This window comes from Diceros bicornis, chromosome 2 (genome assembly GCF_020826845.1).
Source record: "Diceros bicornis minor isolate mBicDic1 chromosome 2, mDicBic1.mat.cur, whole genome shotgun sequence".
In the NCBI taxonomy this organism is placed as follows: Eukaryota; Metazoa; Chordata; class Mammalia; order Perissodactyla; family Rhinocerotidae; genus Diceros; species Diceros bicornis.
Genome location: NC_080741.1, coordinates 72536385 through 72557369, shown reverse-complemented (window position 1 = coordinate 72557369; position 20985 = coordinate 72536385). Strand labels below are relative to the sequence as shown.

Here is a 20985-nt window from a genome sequence, read left to right as displayed (position 1 = left end):
CTTTAAGGCCCCATCTCCACATGCAGTCACATTGGGGGTTAGGGCTTCAACGTATGAATTTGAGGAGGACAGTATTCAGTTCATAATACCCAGTAACAAACTTTACTCCTATTCGGAGTTACAAATAATTGTGAGACAAGGCAAAGCAGGGAGAGGTCTGGAAGTACCCATACCATCCCCAGGGCCTTTCTTGCCTTCAGGTCACACTTTGGTCCAGTATAATAAATTAGGTCTGTAAGAAGCATTATATGTCTAGATACAAAAAAGAGAGTTGTTCTGGTCATGAAACATCATTATTTTAAACTTAGGTAGATACAGAGCTTACATGAGATTTTCCAGGGAATCATATCCTGTAAATTGATAGATTCCAGGTTTGTTGACCATAAACAATCCGAGATAGACTAGGTATATCCTGCTAAAAACATTCCGTAGATAAGGAGCCTCAAGCTAGCATATACCACTTGTTTGCCAGGAGGTCTGTTGTTAGTAAAAGGAAATTTGACCAAGCGAATTTTCTTCTTTCTTGCTAGAAGATGCTTCCACAATCACCCTCCCCTCCTCTCACCCCATGAAGGAAGAGAATGAATTGTAGTTCTGCTGCTAACCATAGCCTTCCCAATGGGCCATGTGACAGTACTGAGCTCTCAGGTAGAGTGGTGTTACCCTCACCACTAAACTCTGGACACACTCTCTGACTTTTGTCCCTCTAACACCTTGCTATTAAAGCGTGGTCCCCAGACCTGTACCATCACCTGGGAGCTTGTTAAAAATGCAGACTTGCAAGCCCACCCCAAGCTGTCTGAATCAGAATCTACATTTTAACAAGATTCCCAAGGGATTTGTTTGCACATTCAAGTTTGAGAAGCACTGTTCTAACACTTCCCTGCCAAGTCTTCCCTGCCTCAGGGCCTTTGCACTTGCCCTGTTACTTCCCATGCTGTCTCTTCACCTTTCAGATCACAGCTTAAAAATCTCTTCTTCTGCCTCTCTTGCCTTCTGTTTAAAGGAGTTGCCCCCATGTTGTTTTGCATTCACACATTATTTCCTGCTTAACACTTGTTACAATATATATTTTATTTATTTGGTATATTGTTGTTGCTTTGGCTGCCTCACCAACACTAAGCTCCTTGGGGTCAGAAGTCATATCCAACTGGTTTAGCAGTTGTATCCTAATGAACATCATTTGGTACATAATGGGTGGCCTATAAATAGTTGTTGAATCAAAATGAGCCAACTGACTTTCCATGATCTGGCGCCTCACTGTGTCTCTAACATCATCTTTTTTCCTTGCTTGCACCCTATTTAAACTACTTATAGCCCCTCATCTTCACCCCCATCCCTGCATGGAGCTCTTTCATGCTTTCTTACATTTGCTCAAGCTGCTCACTCTTCCTGAATGCTTTTCCCCCATCTGTCCCACTAAAGAACTCATATTTATCCTTGGAGACTCTGCTCCAATATCCTAGAAAAGGTAGCTTAAGGACCAATTGGGCCACAATTGTATTTTGAATTATACTGGATTTTAATGAGATTTACATGCAAATTTCTACCATGACACCAAGATTCTATAGTGGGAAAGGAAATTGTTGTTTCTTCTATCTTATTGTCATTGCTTAATGTAGTGCATGGAACACAAGAACTTCTCAGTAAATGGCCTTTAAATGATGAGACTGGAGAAGTACAAGAGGGTGTCAGGAGGACGGTGTAAAGAGCACCTGTGTCTACCTCAAAATCTTGGCAGAAAACAACCTTCCCAGGCATCATAGGCCCTATAGTCCTGTGTGCACTTTTCTTGATGAAAAAGTGCTTTTCATATCCCTTGAGTCTTCCAGCAGTCCTGGAAAGATAAGCTGAATCAAATAAACACTTCATTTGTCTCACTTTCCGAAGATAACCTAGCTTCTCGATGTAAAAATAAACAAATATGCTGTCTTAGTCCATTCAGATTGTTATAACCAAACACCATAGACTGTGTGGCTTACGACAACAGAAATTGATTTCTCACTGTTCTGGAGGCTCATAAGTCCGAAGTCAAGGTGCCAGAGGATTCGGTGTCTGGTGAGGCCTGCTTCCTGGTCCATGGATGGCCTTTTCTCACTGTGGCCTAACTGGTAAGGGAGCTCCCTGGGGTCTCTTTGTAAGGGCGTTACTCCCCTTCAGGAGGGCTCCACTCTTGTGACCCAATCACCTCCCACAGGCCCCACCTCCTAGTACCATCACAATTGGGATTAGTCTTCAACACAGGAATGTGGGGGCGGGGGGGACACAAACATTCAGTCCGTAGCATGCGCTGTTTGGTTTAGAGGCCACTTCTCTCTGTTTCTTGGACCTATAATTCGTGAGACAGTAGACTCCATTTCTTGAGTAGCTAACTGAATTTTTATATGTATACACGTGGATATAGACATCAGTGCACATACATCTCTACAGCCTTCTGCAGAAATCCTTAGGCATGGGACAGAATTAAGCGGCAGTAGGTGGCTACTTACTTAGATGTAGTGTGAAGGATATCAAAAGACCACTTACCCAAATATGTCACTCCCACATCCTCTGAGCTGGCAACTGAGCCTGAAATCCCAACTGTTTGTTTCCTTGGATTAATGGGGAGGTGTCTCTTAAAGAGATGATTGTCCAATTCATCATTGGACAGTACATGCTTTAAAAACAATACTTCCTGACATGCTCAGTTCATAGGAAGCAGTAACCCATTTCCCCATAATATGGAGGTCAGCTTTTTAGTTTGGCTAGCCACATGTTCACCAGGAGGATGTAGTGGACTCAGTCTTGTTAACTTGAGTGGTGGAGAGGATGTGACAGTCAGCAGGGGCTGCACGGACAAAGGGATGGAGGCAGTGAGTGAGATAAAGCTAAAAGCTACATGAAATAATAGTTTGTTCTTCTTATATATAATGAAAACATGAAAAGAAAGAAATAAAAATACTTATTTTAATTGAATATTAAAATACTGTCTTTAAAACACTCTTATATGTACAACCATATTTGATTCTCCTATACCTCCATTTTGCTGATGAGGAAATTAAGCCCCACAGAAGACCAAGATGATCCAGTTAGTGTTCCAAGAGCTGACAACCCAGTTCGTGTTCTCTGACTTTCCGCGGCCCCACAGGTTTCACTAGCTCTAAAAGGTACAAGATCCGAAAGGCAATGCTAGAATCCTAATCAAAGTATTAGTTAATCAATAATGTCACTGTTTTCCACAGTGTTGTTGCAGGGATACATATTCTGCAGGATGTTGAGACAATAGATGTTACAGGAAGGGAAAAAATTATTCGTTCTCTACTCCAATGAATTAGAAAGCACTGGCTTAAATCAAGGCATAGTCTCTCCTTAATAGCAAAACTTCTCAGGGTCTTTAATAAACTAATATACATAGTGGCTCCCCTGCATGGCAATACTCAATAGTGTGGTTTCCTACGTTCAAAAGATCATGTTGCAGGGCTAGTATTCATCAGAATGAAATGTGGGATAGCTATCCTAAATAATCTGTATAAAAAGAGTTTCTATCCTTTAGTTCAGAAAAGGGAGGCAAGAGATTCAGAGGCTTAGAAAAATGGAAAGGAGGGAAAAGAGGAAAAAAAAGAGAAAGAAAATCAAAAGCCCTTTTGTCTCAGATGGTAACCTGACTGATCAGCATTCTTCCCCACTTACCTGGCAGAGAGCGTGACTCACCCCAGGTGAGTGGGTGAAAAGCAATTTGCAGGTTGTCTCGAGTGTGAAAACCTAAGATGAATAGCTGAGCTGGTTAGAAAAGAAGGTTTTGTAGCAGTGATATGAGAACTTGCATTGTTCTTGCTTGCATAGTTTGTTGCATTTAAGGCAAATCAGCGTTGGGAGGCTCAAACGAAAAGGAGGAATGAAGAGCGTTCAAGGGCACTTAAAAGAAGACATTTTTTCCTAAGGATTTTATCCCTCTGTGTCCTGATCCTAGGAGTTCTTTCTTGGGATAGAATCTGCCCAGGTTCCATTCCATCTTTTAGGCTGTGAGGGGTTTAAGAAAACATATAGTGGCCCCAGTTTTCAAAGTAGAAGTAGAAAAGGAAGACTAGTACAGATAAAATGCTAAGAGATTTCAACAAAGGAGAGGGCATTTCTAGCTTGGAAGCATCAGGGAAGATTTGGGGCTTTTTTTTGGGGGGGCGAGGTGAGGAAGATTGGCCGCAAGCTAACGTCTGTTGCCAACCTTCCTCTTTTTGTTGAGGGAGATTCTCCCTGAGCTAACATCTGTGCCCATCTTCCTCTATTTTGTATATGGGAGGCTGCCACAGCATGGCTTAATGAGTGGTGCTTTGGTCCCTGCCCAGGATCTGAACCTGCGAACCCTGGGCCACTGAAGCAGAGTGCACAAACTTAACCACTACACCACCGGGCTGGCCTTGATTTGGGGCTTTTGAGCTAGTTGTTGAAGAATTAGGGGGAAAGCATGACAGCTAAAAGGGCAAGTGTAAACGAAATAGTGCAAATAGGGAATTGCAGGCTATTAAAGGGAAGCATAAGCAGGGCCCTTAGCTAAAAGAGTAAAGAGTATGTGGGGAGTGGAGGCAGAAGAGGCTGGAGTGGAGGGTCAGGGTCTGCTTTGGAGTGACTTCAATGCTAAAATGAGGTATCTGCACTGTGTCAAGTGGGCAGTGGCTTTTAAGCCAGGGTATAGTAGAACCACACTCACCAGGAAGGCACTCTGGCAACTTCATGACAAATAGCCATTGTGGCCCAATCTTCCAGGCACAGGGTGAACATTCGGAAACAACGTGGATGTGATCTCTTCAAACAGAGGAAGGTGGACCAAGAAGTAAACACCCAAATATTTAATTTCAGATGGTAACCACTATGAAGAGAAATAAAACAGTAAATGAATAAGAAATGAAAGGGAAGACCTAAAATCAGAGAGAGCAATTAAGAAGACACAATAATGATAACTTTAATAAATCGATGTCTTTGGGGACAAAGAAAAAAGGGGTTTATGGAAGAAGACTGGAACAAACATTGTCATTTTTGGAGGGGAGAAGGTGGAGAGGGATGTCAAGGATGACAGCATAGTCATGAACAGTAATTTCAGTGGACATAACTCATTAAGTTTTTATTATGTGTCAGCAATGTGTTTCCCATACATTGATTTTCTCAGTAAGTCTAGGAGATAGTCATTACTATCTTCATTGCATAGATGAAAAAAAATAAGCTTCAGAGAGCTTAAGTGACTTGGCCAAGGTAACTGCTAAGATTTGTGCCCATATTGTTACCATACCAGGTCCGTTTTTGCCCACTGCCCAGAAAGCCAATCACCGAGACCACGAGATTGCAGAGAGAGAGGGGGTTTATTAATCACAAGGCAGCCAAGTGTGGAAACGGGAGAATGAATCTCAAATCTGCTTCCCCGAAAATAGGGACTCAGGAATATTTATGGGGAAGGGGGCAAGGTGGTCTGAAATGTTAGGAGGTGAGGAGAGATGAGGTAATTGATGTTCCACGCAAGCATAGTCAGGCTTCTTGCCTCTTCATAGGACACATGTTCACAGAATGGCAGCGTTAGCATGCCCTGAGGGTGGAGTTCCAACTTCTTGCCGTCAAAACGTCACTTATCGACAAATGTCTTCATGGGCCCAGCAGATGGGTTGGTGGTCTCAATCTGGCCTGAAATGGACAAGAGGTTCAATTCCTGAAAAAAAAATAGCTCAAACACCCATTACCATGGTGTCCCTGGCCCTGGAAGTTACCTATAGGAAACTAGTGGGAGTTAGAAAACATATTGCCTAAACAGCACAGTTAACAACGGGCAAGTTTATCACACAGATTTAAGTCCTCGCCTTCTGTCCTGATAAGTTTCTAGGTAAGGCCATTCCCCCACTTCTTCCTGGTACAGGGAAGAAGATACCTTTACAAATGGAGATTTTCTTTACAAACGTAAATGTCTCTTATAAAGGGTAACCAGAACTAAGAGTGGGCTTAGCAAGGACCCTCCCAGATACCCGGAAATATCTATGGTAATGGCCTGTTCTGGGGGCAGACCTCCCATCCCAAACTCCTTTGGTTAGTTAGTGGGGGTGGGTGCCAAAGTGTCATTCAGGCAGAGACATATTTTGAGGCGGCCAATTCTGATCCCCCATGGTTACTAGCTGCTTAATCATCAATGACTAACTGTTTGCCAGTTTCAATATCCACCTGAGCCCAACACTCATGTTATTACCTCCTCTGGTATGTGAGGGTGTGTGGAGAGGTCTAGAGAAAAGTAAGGAAGGTGATACATTCAGTTTTAGATGCATCGAGTCTAAAATGCCACTATGGCATTATTTGCTGATGATATTTGGCTGGAAGAATCAGAGCTCAAGAGAGAGAGAAGGACGGAGAATGGCCATCTTAAAGTTCTTTGCATAGATTAAGTTGATCTTTGGAGCCATAAAATATTCTAATAAAACCTAATAATTATTTAGGCAGCTATGGTGTCTCAGGCACCATGCTGGTTCCTTGAACATGTTATCTCATTTAGTCTTCATAACAAATAAGCTTGGGAAACTGACACTTGGATTGTCTATTTTCTTTGGGTCGTGCTGTCTAGAGGTGATGAAGCCAGTCTTAAATCCAGGAAAGTCTGACTTCCTAGCTCATGCTCTTTCTATTTTAAGCTGTAACTAAGCTGACCAATGGAGAAAGTAGAGTGTTCAGAGAGCAGTCAGGGACCTATTGAAATCAAGTTTTGTTCTTGGCTGCAGATTGCACATGACTTTTCTCCCTCTCCATGGTGTGTTAATTGTGTTCATTTGTCTGCTGTCTGACAATTTATTACTTCATATTTAATTCCCTTTCTTCTCTCAAGAAAATGCCAAGGACATTTCAACAGTAAACTTTTATTCTATAGACATGTATTAAATGACCAGAAAACGGATGAGACTCACATAAGTCATTATGGATTCATTCATCAAGTGTAATTACAGTTAAGCCCAAATTTTGGCTGGGGAAAAATCACTTCTAGAGGAGTAGTCAATCTTTTCTTTCCTTCACGCTACCGTTCACCTATTCAATCTGACAAATGCTATTGAGCCCCCTCCTTGATATTAAGTATCCAACAGTGAAAAAGTGGACAGAAGCTCTGATCTCATGGAGCTTACAAATGAGTTAGGAGATAGACTTTAATAAAGTCACATATTTGCATAATTACAAACTGTGTTAAATTATTTTGAAGAGGGGTCTTTGAGAATTTATAAAAGGAGGACCTAATTCAGTGGGGTATGGACCTCCTGAGCAAGAGTCAGGGGAACTGAAGAGTTGTTGAATAGCATATGGCAGTACAAAAGCCACTGTGAGGCAGGAAGCTTCATGGAACTCAAAGCCAGGAGAATGAAGCCAGCTGATATGTGTCCCTGCCAGATTATGCAGGGTCATCTAAGAGGTTTAAGAGCAAGGAGAAGTGATTGAAGAGATTAAGCAAAAAGGTGACATAATTAGATCTACATGCTAAAAGATCCATCTGGCTGTAGTGCAGATAATGGGATTAGAAAAGGGCCAGCAGGAAAGGGAGGTGAAGACAGCCCACAGAAAGCTTTTGCCGAGGAGATGTGGTAGCAAAGATGAGAAAAGATGCTTCATTTCCCTAAGGCACTCATTTTTGTCTCTTTTGTTTCCAGCAATTAAAACAGAGTCTAGTGCACAATAAGCTTGCTTAATATATAGTTTGTGGGATGAAATAATTAGCTGACTGCAAGAGATGCAAACTGTTGGTAGTTTAGATATGGGGGGCAAAGGGAATGGAACATGTCAGAGATGACCAACTACTGGTTTATGGAGAGAGAAGGCTGCCATGCACTAGAGCTTTGTCCTTCTGTTTTCTTTGGCCCTGAGTCAGCAAATCTTTCTGTAAAAGGCCAGATAGTAAATAGTCTAGGTTTTGCCAGCAGTGCATTCAGAACTGGTCAATTCTGCCATTGTAGCCTAAAATAGGCCATAGACAATATGTAAATGAATGAGTGTAGTGATGTTCCAATAAAACTTTTATTTATTTATAAAACCAGTCAGTGGGCAGGATTTGGCCCACAGGCCATAGTTTGCCAGTCCCCAGTGCAGATCATGAGTTCAGTTTTGAACAATTTCAATTTGAGATATTTTTGAGGCACACATGTGAATATGTTTACATTATAAATTATTCTTAAATCCAGGCTTTAAAAAAAACTACTTTCAGAGCCAGCCCTGATGGCCTGGTAGTTAAAGTTTGGCGCTCACTGCTTCGGCGGCCTAGGTTTGCTTCCCCGTCATGGAACCACACCACTCATCTGTCAGTAGCCATGCTGTGGTGGCGACTCACATAGAAGAACTAGAATGACTTACAACTAGAATATTCAACTATGTACTGGGGCTTTGGGGAGGAAAAAAATAATGAGGAAGATGGCAAGAGATGTTAGCTCAGGGTGAAGCTTTCACTGCAAAAAGTTCTTATCACAAAAAAAATAAAACTACTTTCAAATGTATCTAATAATTAGACAAGATTGAATATCTAATCTTTGGTAAGCATCTTTTAGAGAACTACATCCCCAGAGGGGGAATAAGTAAGAGATTATTTGTAGTTAGCATATAAATTGTAAGGAGATGGTGCCTCTAGTGGCAGTGTTGTTTCGGGAAAAGACAGATAACTAGTGTCAGCAGACGCTCATGGTTTCGCCATCTGAGTCTATGGTATTTTTTAAAAGGCATCAACGTTGTAAAAAATCGGAGGTTCCACATAAGGCTTTTTCCTGATTCTTCTGAAAGAAAAAAAAAAGGAAGTTCTAAAACCAAGCGAAGTCAACCGTCTTTAGTTAGAGATATAGAAAAGTTTCATAAAGAAAGAGAAATCTAGATTTACTTTAGGGGCAAACTGTTCAGTTAGTCTGGGAGCTTTTCATTACATAAATTGAAAACAAAAATTGGCCCTTGTACTTGAAGGAAATGCAAGCATTGAAACAGTAAAGGCAGATCATTTAAGCAGTGCTATTATGAAATCTGTTCTTGATGTATAATTTAACACACGTATAATTTAATGTGTTCCTTTAGACTTGGTTGTTTTGGGGGCAGAAAGCTTTCTTACTCCCACCCACTTCATTTGTTTACTTTATGTGCTTGGCCTCTGTGGGCATTTTATGTTGTTTGGCCAATGACATTATGAAACTTAAGTCCAGAGACCTTCCTGACTGTGCAAATTTGTAATTCTACTACAGCTTCATACTTTCCCATTAAATCATAATAGAGTATAACTGAGTGTTTTATGTGACCCATTCAGACTTTTAATGAGAGAGAGTGCATCACAAGGTCAAGAATAGAAGCCCAGAGAAGTAAATCTGGAGTCACCAGGTTCTCTAAACAGCACCAAGATCTTCTAAATCCCAGCCCTTCAGAGAGCTTAGTTCAGTGGTTCCCAAACTTGTCTATAAGACACCTGGGGAGCTTTAAACACACTGGTATGTTTAATTCTGTTATTAATTCTATTTAAATTCTATTTGGAGTTTTTAGAAGATGCTCAAGTGATTCAAATGTGCAGGCAAGTTTGGGATCCACTGGCTTAATTCAAAATAAAGTCTCAGTAACTGTGCAAAGTTGTCCACATCCTGGACCTCCAGGGGCTTTAGAGTGAGATGAAGCTCTGAATCCCTCCATGAATGCCTGGGATCTACCTTAGTTAAAAACCAATCCTAATAATACTGTGTCTGACACTTTTTTGCTAGAGTACATAGAACAAGGATTATTTGTATAATTATAAATTTTGAATATGTAGAATCTGAATTGAGTGTTTTTATTGTAATATAGCAGTCCCAAAATCCTGTTTCATAGTCTAATCATGCTGCCTAAGGTTTAAAAATAGGAGCTGAGTCTTTTTTAAGTCATTGAGGTGTTACAGAATTCCTTATGAAGCTCTTGCTAGCCACTCCACCTTACCCACTCCCCACCAGAACTGAAATCTGGCTCTTTTCTAGTATTAAAAATTCAATATTCCTGTGCATTTTTCCTAAAAAGCTTCTTCCATAAATTAGATAGGACAAATGTATTTTAATGAACAAATGGCGTTTTAATAAGAAAGCTCTTTTTAAATTAGCTCATTCTATTAAGGTTTTAATAAGTAAAAATAATATTGCAGAGAATTATGCAATCAAAGCACCAACCGGCTTGGTTTACAGAGAAAGCTTGGGAAATATGCAAATGGAATTTCACGGAAGAATATATCCCTGGAGTGACAAAATTCTCTTTCAGATAGAAAATGTCTGTGTGGAGAAAGGAACAGATCTCTTCTAGATAAAAATGGATGCACCACTGTTTATAAAAATTCTCTCTCTGTTTGATTTCTGCATTTGGCAGTAAGTCAGCAACTAATTTGATTTTATTTTAAAATTCTAGTAATTATAAGGTCTGTACATTCCCTGCGGAGTACCTCTCTCTCTGCTGGAGCCAGACCCCACTTTTTCTTTGCCAAACACATGTGCTAGACAACTTTAGCTGACAGGTGCTTTTTCACTGTTTTTGTCTGAGCCAGTGGTGATGGAGTCACAGCTGATTTTCTGAGTTCAGGACTTTACCTGAGCATTTTCAGGAGACAAAGATAAGTGTTTCTGATCATGTGTGATTTGAAAGTTCCCTTTCCTTCTGGAGCTACCTACTATCCATGTAAGAAATGGAATTACTGGCTAATTGTCTAACAGACTCAGAAGGTCTGCACATAGATGCAGAAGCAAGAAAGAATGTTAGATGTTTGACTGCAAGGAGTAGACTACCAATAATGAATTGGTTAACCATTAAGGAGAGTTTACCATTTTATGGTTGAAATTCCGGGATGAAGTGGTATTAGTGTTGGTTAATTTGGTGACATAATTATGCCATAGACAAAATAAATTCTGTTTAATCTTTTTTTTTTTTTTTTTTTGCTATCCTCAGCAAATTGCCTTCATTCCTTAGGCTTGTCTCTTTATGGTTGCAAAATGGCTGCTGCAGCTCCATACATCATGTTTGCAAACATCAAAGTTCAAAGACTGGGGGCCGGCCCAGTGGTGTAGCGGTTAGGTTTGTGTGCTCTGCTTCGGCAGCCTGGGGTTTGTGGGTTCAGATCCCGGGCACAGACCTACACACCTCTCATCAAGCCATGCTGTGGTGGCATCCCATATACAAAGTAGAGGAAGATTGGCACAGATGTTAGCTCAGGGATGGTCTTCCTCAAGCAAAAAGAGGAAGATTGGCAATGGATGTTAGCTCAGGGCCAATCTTCCTTATCAAAAAAAAAAAAAAAAGTTCAAAGACTGGAGACAACTTATCCCTTGTTTGTGTCTCTTTTTTAAGAGTGAAGAACACTTTCCTAAGACTCTACTATAGGCTTATTTTTGCTTCCATTGACCATAACTGCATAATTTTTTCTCTTCCTTAAAACATTGGTCCACCTATCCATATAATCTATGTGCCATGCCTGGTGTTAATTGATGGTATTAGCTATAAAGTTCTATTCTCTTGCCAAGAGCTGGGATTTCAATAGCCCTTCCCCATGAGCCAGCGACTGATCAGATCCAGTATCCAATAACCATAAACTTTGGGTGTCCAGGAGGAAAATGCATCCCTATTAGGGAATTTAGAACTATATCTTCTAAAGAATATCATGGTAACATCCTAACCTTTTCCCTAATCTTTCTGTACCTTAACTTTGGCTTTCCAGCTAGCTGAAATACAGTTTTGTTGCAGAGTTCAGAATAAACACGAAATTGCATTCCTATTAGCCCTCTGGCAAAGTAAATTAACATTACTGTTGATTTTTCATAGCCCTAAATTATTATTCTCTTTTAAATATGTGCCCATGGGCATTTGCAGCTGACTGTTTCTTCTTATGGAACGAGGCAATGAGTTTGTGTCAATGGGTATAGATATACACAAATCATGTGTGTCACTTGAAAAAAATTCTCTCTTACTGGAGCTTTTAAAGGGCAGTTGGTATCTTCGCGGAACACAGATTATATTTTCAATAATGATTTTTGTTGGCAAAGCAAGTAAATCAGACTTTTGTTCATTTGGAGCAAGAGGCAACTTTGTTGGTTTAATATATACAATAAAATTGAGTTGAGATCTACTTTAAATGAAAATTGAAAACAAGTTAAGTAATCAGTCAACGTAATGTTTGTAGTTACAGCTCTTATATATATTTGGATAAGTTGAGGGAAAAAAGCTGTTCAGCATTACTGGGCATTTTATTTTATTCCAAGGGAAAAAAAGATAGTGAGCTGGCAACATTTGAAATTGGTATAAAATATTACATATAATGATAATTTGTTTTTATATTTGTATGAGCCTTACATCTGTTCCCATAGATCAAGGTTAATCATGTGGCATATTAGTATCCACTTGCATTGGAATCAGGCAATCTCAAGTTTAGCTAATGAAATTTATTTACAGTTTTTTCGGTTGTTGTGTTAATGTTTCTTACTAACCATGAGTAAGACCTTTTAATTTGACGTTTGGAAACATTTGTATTAATAATAGCAATTTTTTAGGTTCCAACTTCTTGAAATTTGACATTTGTAAAGTTAATGCATATCTTTTTCTCTCTTATTACAAATTATTTCCTTAATTTTGTGACTTTGGAATGGCTGCCAGTGACTTACTGCCTCAAAAATGATGATGTTGAGAAAGAGATGATTATGTTTTATATTTAGTTAGATTTATTAGTGCTGACTTGGGTTTTGTGCTCAGGTAATTGAGTTCACACAAGTCATCTTAAGATTCCTGGGTCTCTGGTAAAAGTTTAAAGTAAACCATTAGAAGGTTAAGATATTTTATGAAGTTTAGTCTCTGAGCCATTTCTTTGCAGAGTTAACCACATTTGATTCATATTTTGAATGTAGTTCTCATTCGCGTTTTGATGGAAGTATCACACCCTGTTCTACATTGCATCCTGTTTTAACACAGCACTGACATTTCAATGGGCAATAAATTAGTTTTCTTTCCCCTTATCTCTTAAAATTATGCATATAAAAATGTATCAGACTTTCTAATATCTTTCTAACCTATTTTTTGGTTCAACTGTATTCAAAATTCAATTAACTAGGTATGGAGAATATCAGCCAAATTTGATCATTGGAATTTATTCTGTAAATTAATTTGCTGAGTATATCTTTTGCAACTTGTAGATCCTGAAATTATTTATTTAGTATGCATATTTTTCAGGACTCTTGGTTGCAAGTAATAGAAATACAATTCAAAGTATTTCAGCATAGCAGAATTTACTGGCTTACATAGTGGCACAGTCTACGGAATTTCTGCTTCAGGCATAGTCATATCCAGGATCTCAAACAGGCTCATCAGTAATCTTTCTCTTCAGCTCTCCACTCTTCTTTCCTTTGTGTTGGCTTCTGACAAACTCCTTCCTTCTGGTAGCCATGAGCACCAGCATCCTTACATCCTGGAAACTGCAAATCCAACAAAAACAAAGATTTTTATTCTGTCCAAACTCAAGAAAAGTCACAAAATTAAATTCCATGCTATTTCATAGTGATCCCATCCATGACCCAATCTCTGTGGCCAGGAGGTTGGAATGTACCAGTGGTTGACAAAGTGTGGTCCCTAGAGAATCCCCAGCAACATCACCTGAGATTGTGTTACAAATACATTACATATTCTCAGGTCCCATCCCAGACCCAATGAATCTGAATATCCAAGAGTGGGGGCCCACACACCGGGTTGTAACAAGCCTTCCAAGTGATTCTGATGCACACTCAAGCTTGAGAACCACTGCAATATCCTCATTGACCAAGCCTGGGTCTTGTATGAAAACCCTGGAGTTTCAGTGTAAGTTCCATCCCACAGACCGTACACAGAATAGAAACCTGAGGAACTGATACCCAGAAAGAGGCAGTGTAGATACTGTGCCAGCAAAGATGAGACATGTGCACTACAAGGAGATTTCAGCCCAATCATAAAGTTTTTCTTTCTTTCTAATGCCATTATTTCACGCAACACTGTTGATTATGAATTCCCCTCCAGAAAGCCAATACTCTAATTAAGCAAATACACTTTCATCCTTCTCAAGAATATAGTGTTTTAGTTTAAATGTCATCTCCAGATAGGTACATGGCCAATCTTCAAAGGATTTCAGACCATCTTATTTTCTTATCAAATGCTTCCTGATCTCTTAGAATATAACCTAACTACAATTAAAGCCATCAGTAATGAACTTTATAGCTCCTCTGTGATAAATAATAGAAAAGGGTCACTTTGCTTCAAAATTTCTCGGTGAGCATGGCAGTGATACCTACAGAATTTTAGGGAACGTGGTCGGTACTGCAGTATCATCCGAAATAACTTGTAAACAATTTTTTAAAAAGCAGCTAATAGAGGAGATGAATGTAGCTTTTCATATACTTAAGATTTTTGTTTGTTTTTAACTTGATTTAGGACATTTGTGCTTATTATCCGGGAGAAGGTAGTAGAGACCATGTCAGTATTTCTCAATTTATTTAATCAAAAGAATCCTCTGGGCACTTGTTAAAAAGATCCAAAGGCTCTTTTTCAGGATATTCTTATTTAGGAGGTCTAGGGTGGGAACAGGGAATTTGTATTTTCAAGAGTTGCCACAGAGAATTCTTAGAATCAGACGTGTTTGGAACACTCTATAGTGGTGAAGAGTAAGGATAATGCAGTGAATGGTGGGGAGTCAAATCTTGGTTGTAGCTCCTACTAGCTGGGGGTAAGTTACTTAACCTGGTCAAGTGTCAACACTGCTATTATTACTGTTTGTTATTATTGTTCTTTTTCTTTTCTCTTGAGTAATCCACCTGTTGCACGTTCTTATTTCTTATATTGCAGATAGAGGACATGCAGTGGGGTAAAGGAGTCCGGGAGATCCCGCCCTCAGTATGTACACTGCCATGCAAGCCCGGCCAAAGAAAGAAGACACAAAAGGGGACTCCTTGCTGCTGGACCTGTGAGCCTTGCGATGGCTACCAGTACCAGTTTGATGAGATGACGTGCCAGCATTGCCCCTATGACCAGCGGCCCAATGAAAACCGAACCGGCTGCCAAGATATCCCCATCATCAAACTGGAGTGGCATTCCCCCTGGGCCGTCATCCCTGTCTTCCTAGCAATGTTGGGGATCATTGCCACCATCTTTGTCATGGCCACTTTCATCCGCTACAATGATACACCCATTGTCCGGGCATCCGGGCGGGAACTGAGCTATGTTCTGTTGACGGGCATCTTTCTTTGCTACATCATCACTTTCCTAATGATAGCCAAACCTGATGTGGCAGTGTGTTCTTTCCGGAGAGTTTTCCTGGGCTTGGGCATGTGCATCAGTTATGCAGCCCTCTTGACAAAAACCAATCGGATTTATCGCATATTTGAACAGGGCAAGAAATCAGTGACAGCTCCCAGACTCATAAGCCCAACATCACAGTTGGCAATCACCTCCAGTTTAATATCAGTTCAGCTTCTAGGTGTTTTCATTTGGTTTGGTGTTGACCCACCCAACATCATCATAGACTATGATGAACATAAGACAATGAACCCTGAGCAGGCCAGGGGAGTTCTCAAATGTGACATTACAGATCTCCAAATCATTTGCTCCTTGGGATATAGCATTCTTCTCATGGTCACATGTACTGTGTATGCCATCAAGACTCGGGGTGTCCCAGAGAATTTTAATGAAGCTAAGCCCATTGGATTCACTATGTACACAACGTGTATAGTATGGCTTGCCTTCATTCCAATATTTTTTGGGACTGCTCAGTCAGCGGAAAAGGTAAGTAAAAATGCACACCACATCACACATTTCAAAAATGTATTCATTTTTGTAAATATTGAAACCAAATTGTTTGTATAGAATGAGAAGTTTTCTATATGCAGATGGTATTCCCAAGAGTAGAGAAATCCTGCGTTAATAGGTATCAATGCTACAGAAGTCTAAAATCAGCAGTGAACTGTGCTACATTCATTCCCCTGGAAACCAACCAGAGGTAGCCTTTTCAAGTTAATTTATTATAGAATTATTCAATGTAGCATGGGATTATCCAGCATAAAATTATCTAATCTATCTAAATTAAACCTTCTGTTCATTCATTCCCCACTCTCTCTATTTACATACATTTTCTTTGGGTTAGGACAAGAGGGCCACAGTGCCTTATCCTCCAAAATAAGGATGGTCATTTCTAGCTCTCCCTCTCTCTCTTCTTAGTGGCTGTCTAGGCTGTCATGGTGGATTGGATCTAGTATGTGAGCTCTACAGTATATTAGAGTTGCCCAATTACATATATATACATATGTAGAGAGGGAGAGAGAGAGAGTTGCCCAATTGCACATATGAGTGTATGTGTGTGTGTATAAAGAAAGAAAGAAAACCAGATGGGTGACTATAGGAGAGATTTGGTTATCATTCCACCCTAGGCTCCCTACAGCTAGACATACATTAATCATGTCAAGTGATGCAGAGTGGATACCTGAGACTCGACTTTCCAGCAGAAGGAGGAACAGTATGTAGTAGAGCAAGTGTAATCAAGCTGTGAAAGTTCAAAGTTTTCAAAATTAGTGGGCCCTAATATGTTAGTCCTAGATATGGTTAGTGTACATGCTCCCCCCATATAGTTACAAGTTTTTATGAATCTGTAAATTAGGCAGCCCTAATATGGCTGTGTTGATTCTTAATGCAGTTAATATATGTCTAGCTGTAGGTTTGACATCCATGCAAGTTAGGCAAGTTAGGCAATGCTAAGGTGTTGATTCTAGACATGATTCATACACACCTGACTTCTGTACTCACCCCATCTGGCTATGGTTTTGTGTATATGCAAATTGGGCAATCCTAATATGTTGATCTTAATAAGTTGTGGTTTCTTTCACTTGATGAAGGCAGCTCTGAAATTTCGGTACTGCCAAAGCCAGAACTGAGACCTAGAGTGCTAAGTGGAACACTCAATAGGAGAGAGTACAGCTATAGCTTGATTAGAAGTTAGGACACTGGGGGTCCAGCCTGATTCCATGTTACTTTGAAATATTCAGGGACTTAGTGCCCTAAACAGGGGAAACAAGAATTGAAACAGGAATGTCTACAAATTTACAAATTTATGCTTCTAGGAATTAGTTGAATCTGATTTTTTCATTGTAACTTCTCTGTATAATTATACAAAGAATTAATGGCATTTGGCTGGTTTTCCAACTAAAAAGATGTCTTTTACCCAAGTTGTTTGATTCAGAAGCTATGTTTGGACTGTGTTTTTATAAAAAAAATAAGTGAATATTTCATGAAACCACATAGAATTCTAAAACCAAGGACAAGTGAATGGTTCCAGATTATGGTTTTAGTCATAAAATGTCTTAGAGGAAGTTCTTCTAAAATATATGCTCAGTGAGCATAGTATGTTTCAAATTCATAATTCATATTTACTATCTGTGAAACCAACTTGATTTTCATTTTATTGCTTCTATCTATCCCTGGGCCAAGGGAATAGTAAAATATGAGTTAGAGTAGTGAAATGCAACGGAGAGAAGAAGAAAAAAAATTCTCCAAATGTATGCTGGTACGTTGATAATCATTGAACTTTTTATGGGGAATGATGTGCATCATCAAAACCTATGGAGGTAATAATTATTTTGTTATTAAAACAAACACAATTCCCCATGCAACAGGTTAGAATATTAAATTCTTTTCTTGTAAATTTATTCTTGAGGAACATAAAAGGCAGGAATAATTGCTATTGTTTTATAGATGAGCCTTGTTGTAATGCATATTTGACGATATATGTCTCTCTCATTTCATTTGTCATTTCTAGCCATTTCTAGTCATGACTGTGAATCTTTTCAATAAAGGGGTATAATTTACTCATTTAAAGACCTGAAAATAATACAAGCTTTCAGGAATTGAATTCACTGATTCTAGTTGTTCTAGAAGACATTGTGCTGGTAGAAGTGGACTACAGGAACACTTAAGCTGTCTTCAAACAATGTGCTTCGTATCTCAGTTTAGAAGACACATGTTACTCTTTGCAGACTCTCAATGGCTTATAATATTTTACATGGTAGATGGGCACTATTAAAGGTACTAAATTACCAAATGAGAACAGTGGATTGGTACACGAAAATCACACACCCCAATGACACGCATATAGCTAGAGAAGCATGAGTGATCAATTAAAAAGTGTTTTATGTACATGCATGAAACCATGGAACTTAAATTGTGGAAGGTGGCAGATTGCTAAATGCAACAGAGAGATCACAGCAAAAGGCTTTATTGCCAAGCTAGCAACATTCAAAGTCATAGCCCCTCCATTTTTGTTTAGATATAACAGTTTAACTGTTTCAAGTATAAGAATTCCATTGTAATGGAAAAAAAACAAACAAAAAGATTAGGCAGTGAGTTCAGTAATAACTATTTACTGTTTCAGGAAATTGAATTCATTTTGATTATGCGGGGATATCTTTGTGAAGTTTCTCAGCTGAGTTCATTAGCACAGCAGAAAGTATGAGAAATGTTTCTTATTTTCCTGCAAAACATCAACCCCCATGAAGTTTATTTTTGCTTTTGTTAAGGAGGATACAGATTACTGCTATCTTGTTTTATCATTGTTAACCCTGTGATTTCTGGAGTGAGGATCTTGCCACGTGGCCAGGGATGGAAGAGATAAACTTTAACCATGAGAGAATGATTCCAGGTTTTAGGAATTGCACTTCAGTGACTGTAATGATTCAAGGAAACCCTGCAAATGGTAGAGCAATAGCACAGTAGGAGCTAGCTGGCCTAATGAAGTGTGGTAATATCCCATTGTTATACACTGGCAGTATCTGTTAGGGGACTGGATTGTTTTCCATGAAAAACAAAGGCTTGGCTTGTGGGTATATCTATACAGCGAGTTGTACATGCAGCTGGGAAAGAAGCATGCTTCAGGTAGGGAGGATACAGGCTACCCTGCCAAAATCTGGGAAACTCTATAGATGCTATATTCGTCCAGAACTTTTTAGCCAATAAGTAAGCCAATACATTATTTCTTATACATGTTCAGGGAGACAAGCTGTGTCTTGGCTCTGCAAATGGCAAGTTGACTTTGGTATAAAAGGAATGAAATCAGAGGATCTCAGAGGTCTTCCCCTCTGTGCATAGGTGTTTGTTTGGATAGGAAGGTGGTGAGAGAGGAGACAGAAAAGGATTGAGGCATTTCCTGGTCAGAGAAAAATGCTGGAAAAAGAATAGTGGCTTGAAGAAAGTACTATGTCCTCTACAATGGCACCCACAGGTCGCTCTTCTGCACATATCAGAACAGAACCAGGGTAGCTTACAACACTTCAATAAAGGGATGATTTGGTTTTCATTGAAGCATTATTCCACTAAATAATTAGGGCTACAGAATTAGGGCTACTGTTGGCAATCTCTGAAGCAGATCAGGGTCCTTAACTCAGTGGTTCTCAAAACTGTGTCTATGATAATTCCCACAGGAATTTGTTTTAAGAAATATTGTATGTCTGCCCTTCCCAACTGGTTCGATAGGGCTAGAATGTGACCTAGAACTCTAGATTTTTAGCAGGCATGCTGGAAAAATGCCAGTGGAAACCAATCATGATTTTTAAAACTGCCTAACCTTCTTCCCGATCCACAGAAGACATCCTATAAGTATTTCCTTGATTTCTAATTTCAGAGACTTTGGGAATAAATTTACTCTCAGCCCAAGCATATTGGAGGTCCAAAGATCAAGGAACCAGGAGATCAGAAAGACACTATCCAGGGTCGAAGACAAAGTCTAAAATCAGAAAGTCCAAATGACGCGTCAACTCCAAGGTTTGGGCCAGAGACCTTAAAAGCCAGGACCAAGGCACTGGCCCTGGGACCAGAGGTAGCAAGAGGACAGGCTGATAGGAGTGTTTCCCAGGAGTATTTCTTGAAGGGTTGGGACTATAGGCCACGACATTTTGATCTTCCACATGTAGCAGATAGCTTCCCAGAATCTGAACACACAAAACAAAACTAACCTAGGACTAACATAAGGATCAGAAGTGTTTAGCAGGTAGGCAGATATTCCCCTATCCATGCCCAAGGCAGACATCACTAATCAACCATGCCATGCTTCCCTTGAACCCGAGTGGTCTTGAAATTCTTATCAACACAGTGTTTAGGCAACCCCTACCAATAAATCAGAAATGGAAGGAATTGAAATCCATATGCCACTTCTGATTTAGTATTGCGCTCCCACAGATGACCGTTGATATCTCTTCTCATCCAGCTGTTTGTTGTCATTGCACAAAAGCCAATGAATAGCTTTCATTGAGATTAATCTACTTAAAGGTAAAGAATAGTCAGGGAAATGGGAATGTGCTTTCATTAGTCTTTATCTGGTCTCTGATTACACATCTCTTTTTTTTTAATTACCAAATCCTGTACAGAATGGAACAGTCCTAGTTCTCTTAGGGAGTTATGCTTCTACACTATTTGATTTGATTAAAATTTTCTCATGGTCTTTCAGCAATAGAACTACCAAATGAGAAGCACCTACTATGCCCCTAGCACTTCGTGAAGGACTGTGGTGCACAGTCCTTGTCTGTCAGGAACTCACAAGCTAGTGGTCACATGAGACTTCAAACAAACATTGCACAGTGCAAGGCATGCTACAGTTGTTGCACAAAGAACGAAGGACGGGCACACAGAGCAGGGAATACCACTTAAGCTTCACAGAAAATGTGACAAGTATACTGAAGTTAACGAGCAGAGAAAGTGATATGACAATCCAGTAAGAAATGATATCACATGTGAAAAAGTAGAGAGGCGGTGTTTTCAACACATGGCCCATGGAGGGAGCAGACGGATTGTACTTACGTGACTTTGACTCTTGCAAACATGAGAGAGTGTAATAATAAAATTTAATAAGATCTCATTCTATGAGCAAATTTTGAAACAAGGTGACTGCAATGTTTCATTCTCAAATTAAACTTTTGACTAGAATCACATCTTTTCAAAGTGGTGGGCCAACTTAATTTTAAATACTACAGCTTGTAAGCTGAAATA

At 39.6% G+C, this 20985-nt stretch overlaps 1 protein-coding gene across 7 annotated transcripts in view; it reads left to right on the top strand.

Annotated features, from left to right (window-relative positions):
- Positions 1-20985, top strand: part of GRM7 (glutamate metabotropic receptor 7) — a 618593-nt gene that overhangs the window by 474096 nt on the left and 123512 nt on the right. For all 7 annotated transcript variants that reach the window (XR_009222992.1, XR_009222993.1, XR_009223005.1 and 4 more), the window contains one exon: positions 14809-15744. Coding sequence is in view for 3 of the 7 variants with exons in the window: in XM_058563382.1 (XP_058419365.1) it covers positions 14809-15744 (936 nt within the window). In the remaining 4 variants the exon portion in view is untranslated. The remainder of the gene's footprint in view (positions 1-14808; positions 15745-20985) is intronic.